This window comes from Ammospiza caudacuta, chromosome 27 (genome assembly GCF_027887145.1).
Source record: "Ammospiza caudacuta isolate bAmmCau1 chromosome 27, bAmmCau1.pri, whole genome shotgun sequence".
Lineage (NCBI taxonomy): Eukaryota > Metazoa > Chordata > Aves > Passeriformes > Passerellidae > Ammospiza > Ammospiza caudacuta.
This window is the reverse complement of record NC_080619.1, coordinates 5,545,403-5,567,272: the sequence shown is the minus strand read 5'-3', so window position 1 is coordinate 5,567,272 and position 21,870 is coordinate 5,545,403. Positions and strand designations below refer to the sequence as shown.

Sequence of the window (21,870 nt, the reverse complement as noted above, 5' to 3'; positions counted from 1 at the left end):
GCGGGAGAAAAAGGGGGATGCGGAAAAGAGGGGGACGGAAGCGGGAGAGAGGAGCACAACGAGGTGAGGAATGAGGGCTTTGGGAGAGAAGGGGGGAAAACGGGAGCGGCCCCGGGGAGAAAAGGGGGGTGCGGAAAAGAAGGGGACGGGGAGAGGGAGAGGATAGGGAAGGGAGAGGGGCGAACAGCGAGGTGGGGAATGAGAGCTTTGGGAGAGGACGGGAGAACCCCGGGGAGAAAAGCGGGGTGCGGAAAAGAGAGGGAGCGGAGGGGATCCCGGAGCCGGGGGGACGAGACCGGGGCTGCCCTGAGGATGCGGGTCCGGGGTTGCCCCGGGGACGGTGAAAGGATGAGGAGGGGGACCGACACACACACATGACCGGGAGGACATACATGACCGGGAGGACACACACACGACCGGGGGGACATACATGACCGGGGACACACACACCACCGAGGCTCCCCCCACCTACCCCGCAAGCCGCCGCCCCCATCGCGCCGCCGCGGGGCCCGCCCGCCCCCTGCCCCCGGTACCGGGGCCCCCCCGGCCCGCAGGACGCTCCCCCGGTGTCCGGGGGGCTGCGGGGATCGGGGGTCCCGGGAGGGGGGGGGATCCCCCGCCCCTCCGGTCTCTTCCGGGAGCAGCGAGTTCAACCAATCAGCGCGCGGCGTGGGGGTGACGTCATGGTGATGTCATTCTGGCGGGAAAATCAAGCATGGCGCGGACGGGTTTGTGATCCTTCCCCACAGCAACAGCGACACCCGGTTTGTACCAAAGGGGTTTATTTGCATGTAAATAAAGACGTTCTCTGCGATATCTCCAAAAAAGTTGAAATTCCGCTTTCCGCCCCAAAAAACAGCCGGGATATTTACAAATTCCAGCGGTTTTCCAGCCAGGGATTTATGTACATCATGATAATCGAGGAAAAGAACCAGTTTCTTTTAATCTCCGTGTTCACTTCACCACCTGAGATTAAAAGGTTTGGCTTATATTTAATTTTCACTTTATTTTTATCTTTCTGAATACTGAAAGATGTAAAATTCTTGAGAATATAAGCAAATATATTCCAAAAATAAACCATTTCTCAGAGCCCGAGCACTGACACCCCAAAACCTCAGCGTGGTCATGCACCTCAGCTCTCCCAGGACTGATGTCATTGGAAGGGGACAGGGCACCAAAATGGGGTGAAAAGCTCAAAATTTGGGCTGGAGGAGACGTTGTTCCCTCTGTTCCCACCTTCCACAGGGGGAATTTTGGATACTGAGCTTTGGTCTGGGTGAGGGGAGAGGAAACGAGGGCAGCTTGTTCCTTTTCAAACAGGTTTTTGTGGCGATTTTGCTGCTTTCCTTTCCAAGTTTTAGCGTGCAGCACAGCAGGAAAACACGGCTCTGGCTGAGGATGAGTCCAGGGATCCATCCTGGGGCATTCCCAGCCTGGATTCCACTTGAAAGTGCTTCTTTTGGAAGGCTGCTTGTGCCCCCTCACACAACTTGGATCCAAGGGATTTTGTCCAAAAAAAATGGATTAAATAAAAGCAGGAGATGGGGCTCCAGAGGCTGAGCTGAATGGAGCAGGGTGTCCAGCTGAATTCCTCTGGGATTGTGCTCCTGACATCCTCTTTGCAGCACCCCAAAATTCCAACACTGTGCCAGGTATCAGCATTTGCTCCAGGTTTGCATTTAATTCCCATTTAATTCCCATTTTCCTATCATTTCAAGCTCTGGTTGTGGCGTGCAGGACACCGGGAGCAAAGGATAAATACTGGAAAATGTAAGGAGGGAAAAGTTCTCCAGAATTGGGGGAAGTTTGGGAGACATTCAGGCTCCTGTGGAGGCAGGAGGAAGGGGTGAAAAATCCCTACAATGAACCTGCTAAAAACACTTTCCAAAAAAGCTGGAAACCAAACAGCTTTCCTGGGGGTCGGCCCAGGATGGGAAATTTCAGTGGTTTAAAAGAAAAACTCAAATTTTTGCCAACTTTTCGCGCTGCATCCCCAAGGTGAAGCACAACCTCAATTCCCACAGGGAAATCCTGGCCACCAACACCACCAGCAAAACCCAGTGGGAGCAGGATCCTGCTCGGTCCATAATTCCCCAGGAGATGTGTCTGCAGAGCTCCTGATTTCCCACATTCCACTTGAGTGAATCAGATGAAACTGCTTTTAAAAATAAAACCCTCTCCTGAGTCTCTTTTCCTTTTCAGGGACCACAGGATCAGCCCGGAGAGGATGCCTGAGTCATGCTCCTAATTCCAGCCAAAAGGGGAAAATCCATCTTTGAAGGAAATCAACACTTCTGCTGCAGCTCTGATCCCAGCTGAGCCACTCTGGGATTGTTTTCCAAGCTGGAGAATCCTTCCCAGGATTGTGAGCACAATTCCCAGCACAGCAGCATGAGGAGGTTCCAGGGAAGTTTGTTGGTGCAGGCAGGAATCCCTTTTCCATTGAGATTTGCTGGAATTTCACTGTGCTGCAATGTCACCAAAGCTGCAGAGCCACCCAAATTCCCACTGGGGGAAACAAGGAGCACGAGGTGTTGCCACATGGAGGTGAATAAATAGCTAAAATAAATGGGAAGGCAAAGCCAAGGCAGCAGCAATCCCTCAGAGCTGTGACCTGGGATAAAATCCTGATTTCCATGAGGAAACAGTGCCCAGTTGAGCTGGGCATTGAATGAAGGAATGCCATGGGAATAAAATAAATTAAAAAACCTCGTGGTTTTCCTTCTTCCAAAGAATTAAAACCCAGCCTTAAAACATTTCCTAAAATAATTACTTGAAAACTTCCTACATCCAAAAGGAGCTTATCCTGAATGGGAAGAGGGCAGAGGGCCTGGGATCTCCCAGCCCAGCCTATGTCTGTTTGCCCCATTTGGGAGCTGCTGCCACATTCCCACACTCTGCTCCATCCCTGGAATTCCCACAGGGATGATAATACTCATCAATTCAGGAAGAATGGAAGTGCCCACAGGATGAAGGCCACAGGCAGGGACCTGGCTGCTGGCACTCACATCCTTCTGCACAGACCTTGCTGGTCTGAAAATCTTGGAAATACTTTAGAAATACTTATTTTCCCCTCTCCAAACAGATCCGTGTGGCAGGTTTGAGATGAATCCTTCCTTCCTTCCCTCCAGGACTTGCACACAGCTCATCTGAGAGAATTAATTGCCAATTAGAGCAACATCCATGAGATCATCATCTTCCTCCCCAATGAGGAACTCGGGGCTGGCCCGGCTCGGCCGCTCAGCTGAGAGGATTGCGTTGCTGGCCATGGCCAGAGACTGATCTGCTGAGATGGGAGACTTGGACCAGCTCTCAGGCTTCATCCCATGGGATTTCTTCTTATCCCTGTCCTTATCCCGCTCCCTCTCTCTGTCCCTGTCCTTGTCCTTGACTTTCTTCTTCTCCTTTTTGTGCTTCTTGTGTTTCTCGGCGCTGTACTCGGGCAGGGGCCGGATGCCATCGTCGGAGCTGGGGCTGTTCTGGTAGGATTTCTCGGCGATGGACGAGCCCGACTCGCTCTCGCTGTCGATGTTCTGGGGGGTGTAGGCCGGGGATTTGCTGTGGCTGGGGGAGCAGCGCTCGTGTTTGGGGGTGGAGCCGCTGATCAGGGGCGATCCGTAGCTTTTGGAAGAAGCCATCTGAGGTCTCAGCCCGTCCCCGCCTCCTTCTCCAGGTTTCTGCAGAGTCACTTTGGCTTTGATGCTGGGGGAGCCGCCGTCGTGTTTGCTGATGATAATTTTGGCCACTCCGGTGCTTCCGACGTTTTTGGAATCCGAGTTCTTCTTGGAAGAGTCGACGGATCCTCCAGAAACGGAGACCTTTGATTTCTCCTTGTCGCTCTTCTCCCGCTTTCCCTGGAACTCCCCTCCAGACATGTTGTGTTTGGAGGACATCGTATGGCTTGAGGAATTGGAACTCGGCCCCATCTGCCCATCCATGGGGTCGTCTCCGCCAGGCCCGCTCGTGACCACCCCGTGCTTCAGCTTGTCTATGACTGCAGTCAGAGATGGCTTCTTGTTTCTGCTGGGGGACTTCCCTTTGGAACTTCCATGCTGGTTCTGGGATGAAGACATGGAAGACCCGCTGGATGAAAAGGAAGATGAAGATGCCGTGGAGGAATTGGACGAGGGAGGCGGTTTCTGTGACATAGACCCGGAGGATCCCATTCCTGAAGAGGATTTCATGCTCGAGCTTGACCCAGTCCCAGACATGTGGGACCCACCAGAACCTGAGCTGATGGGTGACTTCGCTTTAGATGACGGGGGAGTACCCGGGACAGGCTTCATGGGAGAGGCGAGTTTGTCAGAGCCCCCTGAGGGCCTCGAGTGGGACGGGGAGATGTTTGGTTTGCTCATGGAAGGGTTCATGAGGGATGATGGCTTTCCTTGAGGTTTCATCTTGGTGCTGCCAGAGCCGGCGCTGAGGCCGTGCTTGGTGATGGGGGAGGATCCCGGCTTTCCCACCGACTGCGCCGAGCCCTTGGACTGACCCGAGCCGGAGCCACCTTGGCTGGAGTAGAGGCTGCCGCTCATCTTGGAGCCAGAAGAGCCTTCTGATTTGCTCTTAATTTTGCCTGAGGTTGAAGAGGAGGAAGAAGAGGAGGAGGAGGAAGAATGGCTATGATGGCTTTTGCTGCTGGAGGAGGTGACAGAACCACTACTCGTGTACTGGCCGTGTGAAGACGGTTTGCCAACAGTCACTGTTCCTTTTGGGATCTGAATGGTTATTTTTGGAATAGGAGGAGTAGCTACCCCGGGAGGAGTCTGGGATCTGCCTGAACTCCCTGGAGATTTGGACCCACCTGTGCTTGCTGGTGGCGTGAAGGGCCTGTTGGATGAACTGTGCGATGGAGATTTCCCATCTGTCTCCTGCTTCTTCCTCTTTGGGAGTTTCTCTTTGCTTTTGCCATCACTGGACGGCGTCCGGCTGCGCTTCCCCGGCTTCCCATCCATGCCAGCAGCTGCCATGGCACCTCCAGACCCATTGCCTTCCTTTACCCGTTTCTGAGACTTCTCTTTTCCTAAATCCCCCGTGTTCAGCAAAGGGCTCTGACCTCCACTGTGGTGCTCCATGATGTCAGAGGACCCCAGTGCTTTGCTGGCAGCTGCAATAATACTAAAATCCACCGTGTCGGACGGAGCGCTCCCCTTAAATTTATTTTCTCCCCCATCACCCCCCAAGACTTGCACCCCCAAATTAGTTAGAGCCTGGGGGGCATAGCCCTTGAAATCATCAGTGTCTCCACTCTGACTGCTCTCATCAAAGTATTCCTCCCCAAAACCACTCTGGCTCTGACTGTTCAGCAAGTCAGGGTTGAAATCTACCCCGTCTGGAAAAAAATGGTTGGAGGAGTCGCTGTTGGGGCTCACAGCGGCGTCCGCGATCAGGTCCGCGGGGTCTGTGTAGGGGTTCTCACTACTGTTGGTCTGAAAAACATCGGGGTCAAAGAGGGCACTTTGTGAATGTCCTGAACTAGAAGAATCTCTGACTGGAGTCCCAATGGGTGGGCAGTCCTCAGTACTGGTGGGCAGCTTGGAAGCCTCCTCAGCTATGTCCGAGAGGATGTCGGTGACATCGGCCCCGATGCTGTCCGAGCTGGACAGGCGAACCATCCTCTGGATGCTGGGCTGGGCGTGGGGCAGGGCCTGGGGGTACGTGGTAGGAGGAGTGCTGCACTGGCTGGGTGCTGGAGTAATATGAGGGGTGTCCAGGGTGTCTGCAGTCATGTTGACATCAAAAATGGGGTTCTGGGAGTCAACATCCATGGAAAAGAGCTCCCTCTGGAAATCGTCCTCAGTCTGGTGCTTGGGCTTGTCGGCCGGCACGCGGGATTTTTTTTTCTTTTGTTTATTCCCCCCAGGGCCCATTTCCATTCTGGGGGAGCCAGAGGAAGAGTTCTGCCTTTCCAGAGGGCTGCTCCCATAAAGAGTGGAGAAATCCTGAGGAGGATTCTCCTTAAGAAGGTTCATGAGCATGGGGTGGTTCTTGGTGTTGCTGGCTGGTGAGGATACTGGTGGTGGTGTGTGGTGGGGAGGGGTTGGACTTGAGCCAATGGTAGAGCCCACATTGCCTGTGATCTGTAACAAACTAGTGAGAATAGGGTTCTGAGACACTTTGCTGAAGTCCTCCCCATGGCCCACCGAGTCATGCCTCTCTTTCATGCTTATGCTCATGTTAAACAAAGTAGTGATGGGCCCCCCAGGAAAAGTGTTGGTTGGGGTGGTGGTCCCGCTCATTGGGTTGCTGCCTGTGGTCATGCCATACCCTGGGCTGCTGGCTGGGGGCAGGTTTTTCTTCACCATGTCTTCAACTGTCTCTGCAATGAGGGACAGGGCTGGCGTGTCAGCTTGGATGGTTTCTGCTTTCCTACGGATGGCTCTCATGGTGACAGGGATGGACATGCACCTGCAAGACACACACAGGCTCAGCTGGGGCTGGCTGCCCTCAGCAAAGCTCACTGGGGAGGTTTTACACCTCCAGCAGGTATAAAATGAGCACTCAGGGGCTTGCACAGGAGAGCAGCAGGTCCAGGTTCATGTCCTGCTGTTCTGCTTGAATTCAGAGAGACACCTGCACTTGCAATCCCAGAGGGAGGATTAATCAATTATCTCTAATAACTGATAGTTGACAGATCATTATCAGCTAGTTAAAGAGCACAGAATCATGGAAGGCTTTGGTTTGGAAGGGGCCTTAAAGCCCATCCAGTCCCACTCTCTGCCATGCAGGGACACCTGCCACTGTCCCAGGCTGCTCCAAACCCTGTCCAGCCTGGCCTTGGGCACTGCCAGGGATCCAGGTGCAGCCCCAGCTGCTCTGGGCACCCTGTGCCAGGGCCTGCCCACCCTCACAGGGAGGGATTTCTTCCCAATATCCCACCTAGAACTATTGCTTCAGTTTAAAGCCATTCCCCTTGTCCTGTCTTCATGAAGGAATCTGGGTTGTTCCTCCAATTCTGGCAGAGAACACCTTGGTAAACCTGATTTCCTAAACCTTATAAAAATCCCAGGAGCTTAAAGCTCATCCAGTTCATCCCCTCTGCCATGGGCAGGGGCAGCTTTTTGAGCTCAAAAATCAGAGATAACAGCACATTCTCCTCAGGGATAATGAGTCTATAACATGCTAGAAGCAAAACCAGTGGTTCCCACCCAAAAGGTGACAGGAGTGTTGTACCCTGGGAATGTCCTGCTCTGTTCTGAATGTGACTGAGGTGATAAAAGCTCTGTGTAAACAACAAACTCAAAAATAAGTAGCTAGTTCAATATCTGGCACTGAATTTTCAGCATGGCTCTGAGTTGTTCTCTCCTGCAAACAATCACAGAACAGCTCCAGAGCTGCTGGATAAACACAAGATGGAGCAGAGCTCATCTGTGTGACTGGGAGCATAAGGTGGGACAAAATCCCAGCTTACCTTTGAACAACCTTGGCAATGAAATCATCTGTACAGATGAGGGCGTCAGACAATCCTTTGTACAGCTTACAGTTCACGTGGCTGGAGTCCTGCACATCCATCACCACTGCAGGAGAGCAGGGAGAGATCAAAATCCTGCACACAGGGGGAGGAAATCCTGCCAGCCCTCCCAGAAATGCTGCTCCTGCTGCCCCTGAGGCCACTTACCACACACCAGGGAGTCGTTCACAGGGTGCTGGAAGGACACACTGAAACAGGAGTCAGAGAGAGGACAAACTTCAAACTGCAGGATCCCAGGAGAATCTGAAAGACACAAGAACTTTAAACCGAGGGAACGGTGGAGATGAACCAGTGTGGCATTCACATTTTCTAGAAAAATCTCTTCCCCCAGGATTTTTCTCCTGGGAAGCTGAGCAGCCTCAGAGAAAAAGGAAAACAAGAATTATCTGATTTGTTTCCCCTGTGTTTTACTCATTTAGAATGTGTTTGGAGATTGTTTCATTGGTTTCTGCTGTGAGGTTTTTTCACTCATTGGCCAATTGGGGCCAGGCTGTGTTGGGCCCAAGTTTTCATTATTATCTTTTTAACCTTCTGTAAGTATCCTTTCTGTACTCTTTAGTATAGTTTAGTACAGCATTCTTGATATATTAATATATCTTGTATATATTATATATTAATATATCATTAATATTAATTAATATGTTAATATCATTAATATATTATTAATATGTTATAATACATCATTAATACAGTGTTAATTTATTATAATATATTATTAGTATAGTATAATATATTAATAATATAGTATAATATATTAATAGTATAGTATAGTTATAGTAGTATAGTATAATATAATATAGTACAGTATAATATAATATAATGCCAATGAGGGTGTTGTAGGCCACCTGGTGCCTGATCTAACCTTCTCTAAGTATCCTTTCTGTATTCTTTAGTATAGTATTCCTTAATATAATATACTATCATAAAATAATAAATGAGCCTTCTGAAAACATGGAGTTAGATTCATCATTCCTTCCTGCCACAAATATAAACCAGAGCCTTGAAACCCCCCCAGAGATGGGGAAAAAACCAAGGGAAGCTTCATTTCTGATGAGGAAAACTCTCCAGAGTTCATCATTCTCATTTCATATCCCTCTGGAGGTGGCACCCACCTTCCTTCAGGACTGTCCTCTTGACACAGCTGCCAATGAGGGTGTTGTAGGCCACCTGGTGCCTGATCTAACCTTCTCTAAGTATCCTTTCTATATTCTTTAGTATAGTATTCCTTAATATAATACACTATCATAAAATAATAAATGAGCCTTCTGAAAACATGGAGTTAGATTCATCATTCCTTCCTGCCACAAATATAAACCAGAGCCTTGAAACCCCCCCAGAGATGGGGAAAAAACCAAGGGAAGCTTCATTTCTGATGAGGAAAACTCTCCAGAGTTCATCATTCTCATTTCATATCCCTCTGGAGGTGGCACCCACCTTCCTTCAGGACTGTCCTCTTGACACAGCTGCCAATGAGGGTGTTGTAGGCCACCTGGTGCCTGATCTAACCTTCTCTAAGTATCCTTTCTATATTCTTTAGTATAGTATTCCTTAATATAATACACTATCATAAAATAATAAATGAGCCTTCTGAAAACATGGAGTTAGATTCATCATTCCTTCCTGCAATGGGAGACCCCACAAATACAATAAACAGCAGAGGCCTCGTTTCCAATGAGGAAAACTCTCCAGAGTTCATCATTCTCATTTCATATCCCTCTGGAGGTGGCACCCACCTTCCTTCAGGACTGTCCTCTTGACACAGCTGCCAATGAGGGTGTTGTAGGCCACCTGGTGCCGGATGAGGCTGAGGATGAGGGGCACCCTGCCAGGGTGCTGGAACGCGATTTTGCTGAGCAGAGTCCCCTGGAGGCTCCGTCCGTCCGGGAGAGGAGCGTCCTTGTTCAGGAAGTAACAGTGCTGCTGTCCTGGAAGAGCCTGACAACAATCCCTGCTTCAGGAGGGGACCATGGACACCCAGCAGTGCTCAGAGGCCACTGACACCGTGTCACCTTTGGACAAACACTGAGGATGTTTTCCTTCCACTCTGAACTAATGTTTTCCTTCCACTCTCAGAAGTAATAATGCCAACAGCATTCAATGTTCTCACTAAAATGGTTTCACACTGAATGGCATCCCCTCTGGGGTTAACACTCATCCACAAATTTAAGGATTTCTCTCCCAAAATGCTGCAATTCATTCAGCCACACATCACTGGACAAAAGGAAGGGACAGGCTCAGCCCCTCTGTTCTCCTGCCTGCAGCTGCACTCCAACAGCAAAGCATCTTTCAATACCTCATTTTCCTAAAATGCTCATCACAGAATCATGGAATGGTTTGGGTTGGGAGGACCTTAAATCCCATCCAGTGACACTTCCTACTATCCCAGATTACCCCAAGCCCTGCCCAGCCTGGCACTGGACACTGCCAAGGATGGGGCAGCCACAGCTTCTCTGGGAAACCTGTGCCAGGACCCTGTACATGAATCCTAATGCTTGAAGAACAAGTTTTGTCCATGAATAAATGTCCTGCTCTGTTCTGAACGTGACTGAGATGATAAAAGCCCTGTGTAACCAATAAACTCAAAAATGAGTAGCTACAGTTCAATATATGGCATTGAATTTTCAGCATGGCTCCGAGTTCTTTCCTCCAAACAACCACAGAACAGCTCCAGAACCGCTGGATAAACACAAAAATCATCTGTGTGACTGGGAGCACAAGGAACCCATTCTGTTATCCCACTTGGAGCAGCTGAAGGCCCTGAGCTGGTGCTGGGGGTGGCCCAGGCTGGCTGGCAGCGCACACTTACGGCGTAGAATCGCATGTTGTGGTTCAGGGGCAGCGGATCGGCCTCCTTGGACAGCTCAAACTGGGTGATCAGCTCATACAGGGGCACAAATGTGGGTGCTGTGTCAAACAGGGGGATACCTGAGAGGAAAAGACAGCAGGGAATGATGGCAGCTGAATCCAATGGAAAACCTGGTCAGATTTTCTGGAAAAATCACTTCGCCTAAGATTTTGCTGCTGGGAAGCTGAGAAGCTTCAGAGAAAAATGAAAACAAGAATTATCTGATTTGCTTCTCCTGTGGTTTGCTGCTTTGGAATGCGTTTGGAGATTGTTTACCAACAGGTGGTTGTTTCATTGGGTTTCTGTGAATTGTTTGGACTTACTGGCTAATCAAGGGTCAAGCTGTGACTCTGGAAAGAGTAATGAGTTTTCATTATTATTTTTTTTAACCTTCTTTAAGTATCCTTTCTGTATTCTTTAGTAGAGTTTAGTTTAGTATTCTTTAATATAATATAGTATCACAAAATATCAAAATTATAATAAAATAATAAATATTTTATCATAAAATAATAAATTAGCCTTCTGAGAACACGGAGTCGGATTCATCATTCCTTCCTTCATCTGGGGACCCAGCAAATACAATAAAAACCTGTCCAGGTGTTACTGAGAACAGCACAAAACCCTGAGCACGTGTTAAAAATCAGCAGCATTTACTGCTAGACACAAGGGAACATGAATAAAACCCAGAGATGTGTCTGACAGGTCTGCAACCCACCTGTGCAGCTCTGCAGTTTCTGGATGAAAGCTCGAGACACTGGAATAGGACGTGGGAACTTCAGGAAGAAACAAGCAGGTAAGTCCACACTGTTGGCACTGGTGATGGAGGAGAAAGATGGAGTTCTGGAAGAATGGGGGGACAAAAGTTTCTGTGAGCTGCAGGGCTTCTGCTCTCACCTGACACAACATTTATCTTTGCTCAAATACACCTCAAAAAGGAAGGCACTGCTCAGAAGCACCTGACAGCCCTGAAATGTCACTATCATATTTTCTGAAATATTTTCTCCTGGGAAGTTGAGAAGCCCCAGAGAAAAAGGAAAGCAATATTATCTCATCTGCATCTCCTGTGTTTTGCTGCTTTGCAATGTGGTTGGAGATTGTTAATCCAGAATGTGAATTGTTTTAACTTAATGACCAATCACAGCCAGCTGTGTCAGGACTCAGGAAGAGAGAGTCACTGGTTTTTTATTAGTATTTTGTTGAGCCTTCTGTAAGTAACCTTTCTGTATTTTTTTAGTATAATTTTAGTCTAGCATATATAATATAATATAATATAATATAATATAATATAATATAATATAATATAATATAATGCAATATAATGCAATACAATATAATGCAATATAATATAATGCAATACAATATAATGCAATACAATATAATGCAATACAATATAATGCAATATAATGCAATACAATATAATGCAATACAATATAATGCAATATAATGCACTGCAATATAATGCACTGCAATATAATGCACTGCAATATAATGCACTGCAAAATAATGCAATGCAATATAATGCATTATGTTATATCATTATGATATAATATAATATGATGCAATATAATATGATATAATATATTATGTTATATTATTATGTTATACCATATTATATTATAACATATATAATGATATTATATATTATATCATGTCATGTCATATTACATCATATTCTATTCCATTATATTATATTATATTATATTATATTATATTATATTATATTATATTATATTATATTATATTATATTATATTATATTATATTATATCATATCATATCATATCATATTATATCATATATCATGTTATATCATATATCATGATATCATATAATATCGTATTATATCATATCATATATCATGATGTTATATCATATGTCATGATATAATATAATATATTATATAATATATCATTATGTTATATCATACCATATATCATGATGTCATATACTATCATATTATATTATATCACATCATATCTTATGATATTAAATTAGCCTTCTAAGAACACGGAGTCAGACTCATCATCCTTCCAACACTGGGGTCTCAGCAATCACCACATTGAACCAGACATTTCTTGTGCAATGCCTGCAGTGCTGTGACACTCCCCCAGCTGAGTGCTGGCCTGCTGTCCTGCCCTTACCCTTTGCTGTCCACAGGATGGGAGCCCATGATCAGAGGAGCAATTGGAAGTTTGTGCATTGCCATGGTTCCCTCCACTGTCACCGACACGTTCATGCCCAGCGAGCGAGGAACTGCAGGGGGAAGCAGGAGAAGATGGGAAAAAAAATCAACCAGTGGCAAGTTTTGTGGATTAAATATGAATTAAATATATTCTCCATCCCTGGAAGTGCTCAAGGCCAAGTTGGGGCTTGGAGCAAGCTGGGATAGTGGAAGGTTTCCCTGCCCATGGAACTGGATGAGCCTTGGGTTCTCTTCCACCACAAAATATTCTGTGATTCCATAAAATATTACTCTGGCTTTCCCCACAAGGCACTGAGCTCACTGCTCACCTTCAGGACCAAAGGGATAACAGCCAAACTGACAGTTCTACCCAAATCCCCATTTCCCTCTTGCCAGATGGACCAACTGCATCATCCTCAAAATATTTTCCAAATGCATTTGCGAGTTCATACTTTGCTCTTTGCAAAGCAAAACAAATTATGATTTTGGATCATTTCCCTCTCTTTTTTTTCCTTAACAACTAGAGCTTGGTTTTGGGATTTTAACAAGAGCCAGATGTCCATGCATAAAAACAAACTTTCATGATGAGACAGGCACAAGGCTGGATGGGGGATAGAGGAAGGTGTCCCTGGCCATGGCAGGGAGTTGGAAGAGGATGAGCTTGGTTTAAATTCAAACCATTCTGGGATTTTATGTTTTTATTCAGATAACAAAACAAATGCTATGTTAAAATGAGATTCACTGCAAGGAAAAAGGCTCTGTGCCCCAGCAGCTCCCCAGCTCACCTACCATTGTTCTCATGTAAAACCACAGGGGCTCCAGTGCCATCCTCAAATAAATCATAGGGGGAGACGTAATATTTGAGGTTCATCAGGAGACCTGGGGAGAGAAATTCCTCATGAGGCATCCTGAGAAGTCATCCTGATCATCCCCACCCCACAAAGCCACACAAACACCCAAAGACTTTGTCCCTCTTTTATTTTGTTCTTTTTCATCACTTAATGTGGAACTGTGAGGCATACGTGAGGCCAGGAACAAATAATTTTTTAAAATTTCTTTAAATTAATTCATTTTTTTAAGGGTGAATCACAGGTACCTCCACTCCTGGGGGTGAGATAGCCAACACTGCCATGGAGGATCTTGTCCAGGGGGTTTGCATTGGTGGCTTGCCTGCAAGAGAGGCAGTCACAGTGTGAAACAAGCCACAGCCACACACGAGGCAAAAATTCATGTGCTGAGACTGATTTCAACTCAAAATTCCCATTTCTGGGACCCAAAGAGGAGTTTATCCAAACTGCACAGGCAAAACAAAAGCTGCAGCGTGGCTGGTGTATCACTGAACCTACAGCAGTGAAACAAGGCCAAAGCTTTCTGAATTTAAACCACATTATCACTGAATCCACCTGTTACAAACTTTTATTTTGCCTTTTAGACTCTCCTCCAATCAAATCCTGCAGTTAAAAAGGAATTTCTCAGAGCTCTAAGCATTTATAGATATTTAGAAAACCACACAGACACCACAACACTTACCAATACATCCCAGCCATCTTTTGGAGATCCAACTCCAAGGACTGCAGAGCCAAGTACATTTTAGTTTTAAGTTTGCTTAGGGAAAAAAAAAAACAAAAAACAATAAAAAATATAAGAAAACTTGAAAGAACTGTGCAGTGCAAACCTACAAGCTTGGAGGGGGTTTTTAATTTTATATGTGTGTACAAATAAATGTATTCTAGACTTGTTATTTGATTTTAAATATGTGGATATAAATATATCCTGGACTTACTTGTCCCCTGGCAGCTTATAGAGGTTCACAAGTCCCCTCAGATGTTTTGAAAACTCATCAAAATTTTTCTCTCTGAAAGGAAAAAGGTGGAAATTACCAAGCATTCAAATGAGTAACAGATAGCTTTCATTTTAAGTGATATTAATAAAGATGCTGAGTCACTTAAAAAAAAATAATTTTGCTACATGGAAATGTGTTCTTTACATGATCCAGCTTTAATGTGCTGTGGGCTTTGAAGACACCTTGCACAGCAGCCAGAATCACAAGATCTGAGCCAAAGCCAGGAAAATCCCCTGGAGAAGTGAAGCCACTTTGTGGGGAAAGAGCAATTGAGAAGAATTTTGTGTTTCCAGACTTCAAATAGCATCAGATCATTACAGCAAAGAGAAAACACAACAACCCACCCCTGTAACTCACCTGAGATGTTGCACCAGCTCTGGACAGCTCTGAAAAGGAAGGAACACACAAGGATGTCAGTGTGGGATGCAGCCACTCCAGGCTTTGTGCAGCTCTGCAGCTGGGAAATATCAGAGCAGGGAAATTCCCAAACATCAGCTTCACAATGCTCACAACCACTTGCTGTGGTTCTACTTCTGCTCCTCAAGTCCAGGTAATAATATTTCTTATTAAATTATTAATTTGAAATAAACTTCTCAAGCTGGCAAGATTTAGGTTGAAAATTTATGAGCTTACAAAGGGATATTAAAGATGGGTTGTTTTGAGGAGAGGCCAAACACACACTAAGCTCAAACTCTCCTCCACGTGCAGAAAGGCATTTTCTCCCAATTTAACTTTCCATTCCCAGATCTGAGCTTTGGGAATAACTTCCCTTGGAAACACAGCAAAAACTTCCATAAAATTCTCAGAAAAATTAAGGTAATTTCCCCAAATGATTTTGCAAGTTGTGATTCCATTGATTAGCAAATCCCACTGGAGCAAACTACTCCATGGAGGATTTTACTTCCCACTAGAATGAGCAGCAAGGGTGTAACTCTGGGTCTAAGGGAATGTTAAATAAACCCATTTTCTCTGCTGAAAATAAAGGGAATCCTAAAAGCACAAGGGTTCCTCTTTGCCAGGAATACACACCACAGGGTTTTCTCCATGGTGAGCCACCTTGACATCACAGAGCAGCCCTGTGGGGTCCAGCTGCACCTCCACATAGAACATGTCAGAGGTGATGTAACACTCGGTGCCGTTGGCGCTCAGGTGGGAGCCGAGGCTGCCGGAGGGAACAGGACAGGGATGGCTGTGAGATGCACAGAAAAACCCCACAGAACCCCACAATCCAAGCACACAAAACTCACCCAAAACTCATCCAAAAGCCCCCAATCCAAGCACACCAAACTCCCCAGTCCAAGTACACAAAATCAATTCAAGCACACAAAATCCCACAATCCAACACAAACCCCACAACACAAAGCCCCCAATCCAAGAACACACAAAACCCCCAATCCAAGCACAATCACCCCAATCCAAGCACACAAACCCACACAAAACCCCCCAATCCAAGCACACAAAACCCCACAAATCCAAGCACACAAAACCCCACAATCCAAGCACACAAAACCCCCCAATCCAAGCACACAAAACCCCACAATCCAACACACAAAACCCCACAAATCCAAGCACACAAACCCCCACAAAACTCCCCAATCCAAGCACACAAAACCCACCCAAAACCCCCCAATATAAGCACACAAAACTCACTCAAAACTCATCCAAAACCCCCCAATCCAAGCACACCAAACTCCCCAGTCCAAGTACACAAAATCAATTCAAGCACACAAAATCCCACAATCCAACACAAACCCCACAACACAAAGCCCCCAATCCAAGAACACACAAAACCCCCAATCCAAGCACAATCACCCCAATCCAAGCACACAAACCCACACAAAACCCACACAAAACCCCCCAATCCAAGCACACAAAACCCCACAAATCCAAGCACACAAAACCTCCCAATCCAAGCACACAAAACCCACACAAAACTCCCCAATCCAAGCACACAGAATCACCCCACTCCAAGCACACAAAACCCCCCAATCCAAGCACACAAAACCCACACAAAACCCACACAAAACCCCCCAAATCCAAGCACACAAAACCCCCAATCCATCACACAACCCCCACAAATCCAAGCACAAAAAACCCACACAAAACTCCCCAATCCAAGCACACAGAATCACCCCACTCCAAGCACACAAAACCCCCCAATCCATCACACAAACCCCACAAATCCAAGCACATAAAACCCCACAATCCAACACACAAAACCCCACAAATCCAAGCACATAAAACCCCACAATCCATCACACAAACCCCACATAAAACCCCCCAATCCAAGCACACAAAACCCCCCAATCCAAGCACACAAAACCCCCCAATCCAAGCACACAAACCCCACAATCCATCACACAAAACCCCACAAATCCAAGCACACAAAACTCCCCAATACAAGCACACAAAACCCCACAATCCAACACACAAAACCCACACAAAACTCCCCAATCCAAGCACACAGAATCACCCCACTCCAAGCATACAAAACCCCACAATCGAAGCACACAAAACCCCACAATCCATCACACAAACCCCACAATCCATCACACAAAACCCCACAATCCATCACACAAAACCCCACAATCCATCACACAAAACCCCACAATCCATCACACAAAACCCCACAAATCCAAGCACACAAAACCCCACAAATCCAAGCACACAAAACCCACACAAAACCCCCCAATCCAAACACACAAAACCCCCCAATCCAAGCACACAAACCCCACAATCCAAGCACACAAAACCCCACAACCCAAGCACACAAAACCCCACAAATCCAAGCACACAAAACCCCACAAATCCAAGCACACAAAACCCACACAAAACCCCACAATCCAACACACAAAACCCCACAATCCAAGCACACAAAACCCACACAAAACTCCCCAATCCAAGCACACAGAATCACCCCAATCCAAGCACACAAAACCCCACAATCCAAGCACACAAAACCCCACAATCCAACACACAAAACTCCCCAATCTGAGCACACAAAACTCCCCAATTCAAGCACACAAAACCCCACAATCCAACACACAAAACCCCACAAATCCAAGCCCCACAAGGCTCTGGGGTGAGCAGTCTGTGCCATGCAGAGCAGCAGACCCACCCGCTCTGCCGGGCGATGGACTCCAGGCGATCGGTCATGGCAGGCAGAGACGACACTGAGGGAGGAACAAAAACCAAACTTTTAGGGAAAAGATCCAACATCCCCTAAGGAATTCCCACCAAAAATAAACCAAATCTCAGCTGGGTACTCCCTCCCATGTCTGCTCACACTGTCCCATGTGCACTACGCAGGATCTGTCCTTAAATACAGAGGGTGTGCACAGAGAAACCCAAATATTCCCAAACTGCACGGAGAGAATGGGATTTCTGCAAGTGGAATCCAGGTATGGGCACTCACAGAATCCTGGAATGGTTTGGGAGGGACCTTAAAGCCACCCCTGCTATGAGCAGGACACTTCTCACCATCCCAGGTTCTCCAAATCCTGTCCAACTCTGGGTATTTCCAGGGATGGAGCAGCCACAGCTTCTCTGGACAAAGAGATGATTTTATTTTCCCAATAAAAGCAGCACAGCCTGCCTGGCACTGAGCTGAGTGTGTGATGAACCCCTGAGCACCAGGAACACAGCAGCAACACCCAGTGTGGTTTTTATGGAGCATTTCCATGGGATTTTCCACCCTTTGGAGAACACACCAACCTTTCAGGGCCTTCTGCAGGGTCTCCAAGCAGCTCACCAGGTGCTGGTGTCCCCCTGAGTTCAGCACCACACGCTTTTCCTTGGGCAGACAGAAGAAAAAAAATATCATTTTTCCTTGTTCCTCAATAGAAGGGAATTATGGCAGCTTTCAGGCAGCCAAATGAGATTTATTTAGATAATTAAAAGCAGATTAGACTTCATCCCCAAATTACAACATCCTGATTGCTCTAGGTGAACAGTAGCTCTTTGCAAGCAGGTTACAAATTGAGTTCTTGCAAGCAGGCCTGGAATTGAGTTCTTTTCTTTTTAGCAACTTGGTCTAAATAGTTCTGAGCTGAGAGTTTTAGAAAAAAAGACAGAAAAATAAAGAGTTGGGCAAACTTTTAACCCTTGAGTATGGGCAGGAGGCTTTGCTGAGATCCCCTCTGCCTCCTGCTCCTCCTTCCCTCACCCACGCCAGTATTTTAAACTCATTTTTGACTAAGCCAGGGCTGAGTGTCACTGAACAAAAACAATATTCATAAAGCAAGTCATTGCTCCAAAAAAACAATATCCTGGAAGGGTGAAAATACAAGTTTGAGCCTTTTCCTGGCACTGAGCTGGAATTAGGGGAGGGAATGGCACATCAGGCAGGGAGGGTTTGCACATCCCTCAGGAGAGAGTGAAACCAAAGCAAAGCAAAGCAAAGCAAAGCAAAGCAAAGACAGCTGGAAGAGATGTAAAACCCAACCCAGAGCTCTGAGCAGAAGCTGCAGGCAGGTCCTGCCCAGAGCCCAGCAGTGCTCACCATAACCTGCCGCACCAACTTCATGGTTTCTGTCCAGGGCCGGTTCTGGCTGTACTTGGCATGCAGCCTCTCCAGCAGGGAGCTCATCTTGTTCAGCTTCTCTGCCTCTGGCACACAGGAATGTTCAGGAAACACCATGAGCCACTTTTGGAAGCTTTACAGTTCAGAAAACATCCCACCTTTAAGCTGGAGAGATGATTTCAAAGAATTTTCTTCCTGCTGGTTTAACACCAGACCTCGAGGTGAGGGAAATGTTATGGAATATGCCAGGGTGAGGGAAATGTTATGGAATATCCCAGCCCAACCTCCCTGGCCAGGCAGGATCACCTGGAATGTGCCAGCTGGGTGTGGAATTTCTGCAGACAGGGAGACCCCACACCCTCCCTGGGCAGCTGCTCCAGGGCTCTGACACCCTCCTGGAAAGCAGCCTCACCCTCCTGGAATGAAACCTCATATCGAGGTGGAATTTGTTGTGTTTCAGTTTCCGGCCATTGCTCCTCGTCCTGTCGCTGACTGAACAGAGTGTGGCACCAAGCTCTGACACCCCTGGAGATTTCTGTAGGGATTTATGGGATCCCCTCCCAACCTTCTCTTCCCCACGGTAACCAGGCCCGACTCCTCGCTCCCTCCTCATCACAGAGATGCCCCAGACCTCAAATCACCTTTGAAACCCTCGCCCGTTTCACTTTCCTGGGCGCCACCTCATCCCCAGCCCCGGAGCCCCCACAGGAGCCCCTCGCTCCCTCACGGGGCCAGCGGGAACCCCCGCGTCCCGCGCCGCACTCACCCTCGGCGCTGCCCGGCGCTGCCTTCATATTGCAGGTCCGGGGCCGGGATGAAGAGAGGGAGAGGGAACGGAGAGGGAGAGGGAGCGGGCGGGGAGCGGGGGCGGCGGCCGGGCCGGGCCGCCCTCGCCCTCACACGGCAGCGGCCGCCGCCATCGCTGCGCCCGCGGCCGCGCTCCCGCGCTCTCGCGAGACTTCGCCGCGCCCGCAGGGGAGGGCGTGGCTCGGGGGCCAGCACGCCCCGCCCCCTCAGCCTGCTGGAAGCGCGGCGGCGGCCGCTGTGCAGCCCTAACGGAGCATTAACCGCCCGTTAGCCGGCGGTGCGCCGGGGCAGGCTCCACAGCGACCCGCCGGCGGCTTTAGAGCGCAGCGCGGCGGAGCGGGAGAGCGGCGGGAGGCCGAGGCGGCGGCGACGCCGCCATGGAGCTTTGTTGCGGGCCGGGCGCTAGGGGGCGCTGTCCCCGCCCCGCGCCCCAATAAAGTTGGCCGGGAAGGCGCCGCCAGCCGCGCGATTTCGCGGCTCTCGCGAGAGGACGAGCGCGCGGCCCCGCCCATCTCCGAGAGGTCTCGCGGACGAGGAGGACTCGCGCCGGAGCCCAGGGAGGGGTGGCGGCGGCGGCGGCGTTGTTATCGCGAGAGTTGCGGGCGGGTCTCGCGAGAGTTGGCGGTGCCCCCGGACGGCGCCGCTCCGGTTCGGGCAGAGCGCGGGGGCCGGGCCGGGGGCGGCGGCGGCTCCGGGGCCCCTTCGGCCGGGGATCCTCCGCGCCCAGGCCCCGCCACCGCCGCTGAGGCCGCGGGCAGCGCTCCGGGCCCGGGCCCCGCCTTCCCGGGGCGCCCCCGCGGCCGCGCTGCCCGCCGGGCCTGGGCCCCTCGGATGAGGCGGTGAGGCCGCGGCGCTTCCCCCTCCCCTCCCGGCACCTTCCCCCCTCCCCTCCCCGTCCCTGCCGCCTCCTCCGGGGCCTCGCGCCCCGCTCCCCATGTAGGAGGGAGCCCCGAGGCCGGCGTGGATGGTGCGAGGGGCGGGCGCGGAGGGAGTTTGAAGTTCGGGGCTTGCGCGGAGTCCCCCCCTCGCCGTTCCCGAGCGCAGCGGGGGAGGAATGCCAAATCCGGAGAGACATGGGGGCAAGAAGGACGGCAGCGGGGGGGCCTCGCAGCCGGGCAGCGGGAGCTCCAACAGCAAGGAGAGGCACCGGGCGGGCTCCAGGCACAAGAGGCACAAGTCCAGGCACTCCAAGGAGTCCCCGCTGGCGGCCCAGGAAGCGGCGGCGCCCCTGGGAGCGGTGATCAAGCCGCTGGTGGAGTACGATGACATCAGCTCGGACTCGGACACCTTCTCGGACGATGTGGCCCTTAAGCTGGACAGGAGGGACAACGAGGAGAGGAGGGCGGAGAGGAGCGAGAGGGCCCAGAAGCACCGGCACCACCAGCACAAGCGGCTCCGCGAGCTGATGAAGAGCAAACAGGCGGAGAAGGACAGGAAGCTGGAAAAGAGCCTGGATGCTTCCAGCAGGTCCGCCAAGGAGAGGATCTCGGGATCCTCCAAGAGGCTCCTGGAGAGCGACGAGCACCCCAAGGCTCTCTCCTCGTCCAAGAGCAGCACCAAGGAATCGCGCTCGGCCAAGGCGCACAAGGAGAAATCCAGGAAGGAGCGGGAGCTCAAATCCAGCCACAAAGAGCGCAGCAAAAGCCATCGCAAAAGGGACGCTCCCAAAAGTTACAAAACCATCGACAGCCCCAAGAGGAAATCCAGGAGCCCTCACAGGAAATGGTCGGACAGCCCCAAACTGGACGACAGCCCCTCGGGAGCCTCCTACGTGCAGGAGTACGACCTCAGCCCGCCCCGCTCGCACACCTCCAGCACCTACGACCCCTACAGGAAGAGCCCCGGCGGCTCCTCACGCCGCCAATCCCTCAGCCCACCCTACAAGGAACCCGTGGCTTACCAGAACGCCCGCTCGCCCAGCCCCTACGGCCGGCGGCAGCGATCCGTGAGCCCCTACGGCCGGAGGCGCTCGTCCAGCTACGAGCGGGGCAGCGGCTCGTACAGCGGGAGATCCCCGAGCCCCTACGGCCGCCGCCGCTCCAGCAGCCCCTTCGCCTCCAAGCGCTCCGTGAGCCGGAGCCCCATCGCCAGGTGCGTGTGCTGGGAGCTGGGGTGGAGCTGGGAGGATGGTTAGGAGGGTTTGGAGTGGTGGGATAAAGGGGGAGTGGGTTTAGGTGGGATATATCCGTGTTAGCTCTGGGATT

General features: G+C 49.5%; 2 protein-coding genes across 3 annotated transcripts in view; one reads left to right on the top strand and one right to left on the bottom strand.

Annotated features, from left to right (window-relative positions):
- Positions 1-782: 782 nt before the first annotated feature.
- Positions 783-19,784, bottom strand: MED1 (mediator complex subunit 1). The gene is made up of 17 exons (XM_058820774.1): positions 19,626-19,784; positions 18,839-18,945; positions 18,052-18,130; positions 17,456-17,510; positions 15,367-15,499; positions 14,695-14,723; positions 14,278-14,349; positions 14,025-14,099; positions 13,591-13,664; positions 13,284-13,373; positions 12,454-12,565; positions 11,029-11,153; positions 10,275-10,393; positions 9,202-9,403; positions 7,616-7,711; positions 7,409-7,514; positions 783-6,405 (listed from the first exon to the last, which is right to left on the bottom strand). Exons 1-17 carry the CDS (start codon positions 19,651-19,653, stop codon positions 3,159-3,161), a joined length of 4,749 nt encoding a protein of 1,582 aa, XP_058676757.1. The 5' UTR covers positions 19,654-19,784; the 3' UTR covers positions 783-3,158.
- A 936-nt stretch (positions 19,785-20,720) lies between these two features.
- CDK12 (cyclin dependent kinase 12) overlaps positions 20,721-21,870 on the top strand; it is a 30,456-nt gene continuing 29,306 nt past the window's right edge. For both annotated transcript variants that reach the window (XM_058820775.1, XM_058820776.1), the window contains exon 1: positions 20,721-21,757. In XM_058820775.1, the coding sequence (XP_058676758.1) occupies positions 20,721-21,757 (1,037 nt within the window). The remainder of the gene's footprint in view (positions 21,758-21,870) is intronic.